Source organism: Leptonychotes weddellii, chromosome 5 (genome assembly GCF_054177405.1).
Source record: "Leptonychotes weddellii isolate Sample4059 chromosome 5, ASM5417740v2, whole genome shotgun sequence".
Taxonomy (NCBI): Eukaryota; Metazoa; Chordata; class Mammalia; order Carnivora; family Phocidae; genus Leptonychotes; species Leptonychotes weddellii.
Window position 1 is genome coordinate 7,990,154 of NC_138373.1, and position 4,685 is coordinate 7,994,838.

A 4,685-nucleotide genomic window follows, 5' to 3' on the forward strand; every position below is an offset into this window, starting at 1 on the left:
CCTGCATGACCTGCCCCCCACGCCCAGAGTGAGCCTCGGGCTGGGTGTGAAGCTTGGAGGCTCTAAGCCCTCCAGCCAGAGGGGGGCCACAGGGAGGGCCAGCTGGAGAGGGGAGCACAGGGAGGATGCTGGGGGATGGACAGCCAGTGCTGGACACTCGCAGGACAGGATGTACACATCGACCTCACTGGTTTAGTGTAACCTCGGCCCAGTGAGGCCAGTGTAATCATCCTCATGTTCCAGAGAGGGAGACTTGAGGCCAGAAGAGAAGCTTACCTGGACCCAGATGACTCAGCCAGCCTAGGACCCCAGGTCTCACCCCTGGTGCTATATCCTCCTGAGTACCTGCCCCTGCCCCAGGGAAGCTGGGGATAGGGGTTCAGGGAGACTGCTCAGGTGTACAACAACACAGATGTGCAGGGGGGTGCTGGGGACATTTATTTCTGACAAGGACAGGCACAATTTGGGGCTAAGGACACCCTTCCCCCACCCTCACTTGGAAGCTTTCTCTTCCCCGGGGCTCCAGAAAAGGCAGGGCGTGCCCCCAGCCCAGGATCTGTAGCCTGGACCAGGGAGGAGGCTGAGGGGCAGATGAGGACCCTTCAGGAGTCCTCCACGGCCGGAAGGCTGATCACGTGGTGCGTGTCGTATCTTCTCACGTACACCGACTGCTCAGGGCCCGAAATGGGAGTGCTCCCACGGGTGTCATAGCTTGAGGGGAGGGGAGAGAAGATGAACGTAGGGCCTGATCCAAGTCCCACAGCTTGGAGCTCTAGGCATAGGAGCATTGGGGAAACTGAGGCTTCACCGGCCAGGCTGGCTTAACCAAAGGGAACCGGGCTATTCCTCTAAACTTCACAAATCCAGCTGTGCCCTCCCAGCGCCCCCACTCTCCTCTACTCCCTGCACCCCAGGATCTGCCCATCCCCCCTGATCCAAGCCCTCCACTGGCTCCCTCTGGCTCTCAGGACACAGCCCTTTTCCTCAGCTGGGAATCAAGACCCGGGCTTGCCTGGCTGCCAGAAATCCTCCCCCACCCCAGACACCCCCTCTCTCTCCCAGAACTGCTCTCCTCCCCTCCTCCCCAGATCCGACCCAGACACCAGGCTTCCCCTTTCCTCTAGGAAGCCTTCCGGCACCCCCGGTTCACCAGGCCCCGGCATCCGAGCTCTGGATGAAGTTTTGAGGCAAAGCTCAGCTCTCGGACTAAAAGCAATTCTCCGCTACTTGGGTGTATCCCACTGGAGGGTCCGCTGTGAGCCCCCCACTCGCAATTCCGGCTGTTGCCGCCAGGGGGCGAGTGGTGCGCTCTCCGAGAGCGTGGGCACGCCCCTGCCACCACCGTCCCCCACCCGGGCAATACGCAGGCAGAGAGGGACAAAGGAGGAGGGGTTCATACATGCACACCCACCCCCATGACCTGCTGTCTTCTGGGCAGGGAGGGGGAGGGGCATAAGAGGTGGTCCCGGTCAGAGACCCCACCCCTCCCAGGGGGCCCAGACCCTGTCCACTTACCAGGTGTAGATAAGCAGAGCAAGGAGGGCAGTGAGGAGGACAGCCAGCAGGACCGACAAAATGGCAATGATGACCACGGCGCCCGCGCTTTGGGGCCCTGGGGCAGCCTGCAGTGCCTCAGCTGAGGGTCGGGAGGGGGGTCCCCCAGGCAGGCAGAGAAGGGCGGGGAGGAGAGACCTGACCTGAGCAGGGGGACCTGGACCAGCCTCCAGACTAACCATCCCTCGCCCCAGCTGGGGGCTCCCACGCTGGGGGAGGGCACCTGCAGACAGCAGGGTGGTAATGGTGCCCTGATGGCGGGGTGGCCCATTCCCCCCAGCCAAGCCCATCCTCGGGAGCCCCCCAGGCCCCGGAGTCCCCAGCCCCAGTGTTTGACCTGCTCATTTGGCCGCTCCCATACCTTGCTGCAGGCGGGTCTCGCTGGACCACTCTGTCTCAGCCACAGGTCCCCTGTCCCTCATCACCAGGAACTTCACTCTGAGGAGGAGACCCAGGACTGGGGGTGAGGCCTCTGGCCCTGGCCCCTGTCAGTCTGACCCCTTGACTCCCAGTGCCTGGAGAGTGGGGGGGAAGGAGCAGAGACTGGGCCTGAAAGCCTGCCTTAGAACCCACCAGAAGGGGCTCCGATTCCAGCTGTGACATTTCCCAGCTGTGTAGCCTTGGGTGCATCTCTCAGCCTCTCTGGGCCTTAATGTCCTCATTTAGGAAGTGTGTGTGGAACGGTCTAGATCCCCAGCACCCAACATCAGTGAATCAAGCCCTGAGTGAGGGGAGATGGGGCTGCGGCACCCCCTGCCTGGAAGGGGAAACCACCTGCGGGGCCCAGAAGGCCCATGGGAGCAGAGGCCCAAGTGGGGGGCCCTCTGCTGGAGAAAGAAGGCAGAATTCCCCAAGGCCTCCCTGCCCTCAGCTGGGAGCTGCCCCAGGCGCAGGTTGGGGCCCGGGGCAGGGGGGGGGGGGCGGTAGCTCACCGGTAGGGGCCCGGGCCCGGCAGGGGGGTGTTGCAGCCCCGTTTGGCCGGGAAGCAGCCGGTATCATTGCCAACGCGGAGGACCCGGAGCTGGTTCCCAGACTGGTTGCCCGGGTAGAGCGACCGGTGGGCCATCAGCGTGAGGTAGTAGCCCCTCTGGGTGAGGTCAGCGGGGGCTGGGATGTCCTCCACCCTCCGCGGGGCAGTGAAGTTCGGGGTGGCTGAGGGTAGCCGCAGGGCAGATGGTGTGGGCTGCAGGGGCAGGCTCCTCCCCTCCCGCCAGGCCAGACAGCCCTCCTGCCACATCCCCTGCCCACCCCTCCCCTGACACCGGCGGCTCCTCCCAGGCCTCCCGCCCATTTCACAGAGGGAACAGCAAGGCCTGCGCCCTGCAGCACCCACCGTTGCTGTGGGCCACCACCAGCCAGATGGCGTCCAAGTCAGAGATGTTGAGGTGACTGAACTGGCCCGATGGCTGCTCCAGCGTGAAGGTAGACTGGGTGAGTGTCCCTGCCAGGGTGGGGCTTGCAAGCTGGGGCACATAGCCGATGCACTCTGGGGCAGGTGGGGGGCAGACAGAAGATGCTCAACAGGACAGCCAAGCCCCCACAGCCCAGTCTGAGGTGGGAGCCATGGTCCTGGAAGCCCCAGTCTGAGGGAGGAGTCATGGTCCTGGAAGCCCCAGTCTAAGGGGGGAGGCACAGACTTGATTTGGGAGCCCCGATCTGAGGGAGGCATGGAGGCTTTTCCTGGAAGCTTCAGTCAGACATTAATCAGGAGGGCTCCTTAGCAACTCTGTGCCCATGGGACATGGGTGGGTAGCCTGAGTCTAGCCAATGCCCCCTGCCTTGCTAGCCTACTAGGGGTAGGCACTGTGGGAGGTCGGGAGGGAGGTCCTGCCCCACCTGACACTGGGGTCCCTGCCACAGGCAGGGCCTGGGGGAAGGCATGGAGGCACAGGAGGCCCCTCCCCCAGCAGTGTACACAGTTCTGGGGAAAGGGTCTTAGGCCTGGTCGGGGTGAGACTCAGATTTCGGGGAGCCTGAGCCTGAGCCTAAACCCTAGACTGGACTTGACAGAGCCCAGTGACCGTGTGCTCTGGCACTCTCTGGGCCTCAGTTTACCCACCTCTCAAGTCCCTCCAGCATGGTCCAGGTTGGTTTGCTTGAGGAGAGGAATGAGTGGCTTGGGGGGATGGGGGGGAGACACAGGAAGGTCTCCACCAAGACCCCAGGCCCAGACGTGTACCCCCCGGGAGATGTCCTGGCTTATCCTCTCTTCCCGGCCCAGGGCTGTGTCACCTCCCACCCTGCCCCAGGCACCTTCCCCTTCTGGATCTTGTCCCCCTCTCAGCCCCTCACAGCCTCACTTGGGGAAGGGCAGCCTGGGCCCCCGTGCCAGAGATGGGGGTGGGGGCAGCACAGACTCAGGACTCAGCCTCTCTGTCCAGAAGGCTCCCCTGAGGGCAATGCCCCGTCTCTCCCCGGCCCCCAGCACTGGAGGGTAGCGGAAAGGGGAGGCGGCTTTCCTGCCCGTCTCCAGAGCCCTCGCCCTCTCTCGGTTCTGTTCAGCATGATTCATTTCCATTTCATTCAGCTCTGAAGGTTCAGGGCTAGACCTCTCCTTCCTCAGAGCCCCCACTTCTGTCTCTGAGGCCCAGCAGGGACTCAGTGTCCGCTAGACGAGGGAGAAGGAGGGGAGCAGCCCAGATGGGGGGCTGGACCTCTAAGCAACTCCAGTTTAAGAGCCCACAGTGACCTGCAGCCACCGGGGAGAGCTTCGTTGGGGGCGTTGTTCTTTAAACCTCCCCTCAGGGACAGGAAGGAAGGGAAGGAGGGGAGGCACTGGCAAGAATGGATGGGGGCTCAGGAGGCGTGGGGATGAGAACCCTAAAGAGAGAGAGGAAGCATTGCTCACTCTCCCGTCTTGGGGTGTGGGGACAGGTGTTTGTCTTGTGACCTCTCTGGTGGGCCATCTCCCCTGAACCACCCAGGACCCAGTCCCCAGACTTGGGGCTTGGGAGGCAGCTTCACTCACCCAGGCCTGTCCCCCGCTGGAGGCCGGTCAGCAGCAGCCACAGCGTCAGCAGCGGATACCGACCCCCACTGAGCCCCATGGCCAGGCCGAGCGTCTGACCGTCTGTCTGTCCCAGGGTCTGTCCGCAGCGCCCCCGAGCCTCCGCTGACTGCCGGGGGGATTG

General features: G+C 63.6%; 1 protein-coding gene across 1 annotated transcript; it reads right to left on the reverse strand.

Moving 5' to 3' along the window:
* Window positions 1-415: 415 nt before the first annotated feature.
* On the reverse strand, window positions 416-4,685 carry UPK3BL2 (uroplakin 3B like 2). The gene is made up of 6 exons (XM_006733913.3): window positions 4,523-4,685; window positions 2,888-3,040; window positions 2,487-2,706; window positions 1,916-1,992; window positions 1,516-1,636; window positions 416-711 (listed from the first exon to the last, which is right to left on the reverse strand). The coding sequence occupies exons 1-6, from the start codon at window positions 4,599-4,601 to the stop codon at window positions 603-605; spliced, it is 759 nt and encodes a 252-aa protein (XP_006733976.3). The 5' UTR covers window positions 4,602-4,685; the 3' UTR covers window positions 416-602.

Excerpts from the sequence above, each read along its gene's own strand:
- UPK3BL2 (XM_006733913.3), bottom strand. The coding sequence starts at position 4,601 with ATGGGGCTCAGTGGGGGTCGGTATCCGCTGCTGACGCTGTGGCTGCTG. Across the intron at positions 3,041-4,522 it reads CCAGCGGGGGACAGGCCTGG|AGTGCATCGGCTATGTGCCC; the intron begins GTGAGTGAAGCT and ends CACCTGCCCCAG. Across the intron at positions 1,637-1,915 it reads CGAGACCCGCCTGCAGCAAG|CTGAGGCACTGCAGGCTGCC; the intron begins GTATGGGAGCGG and ends CCCGACCCTCAG.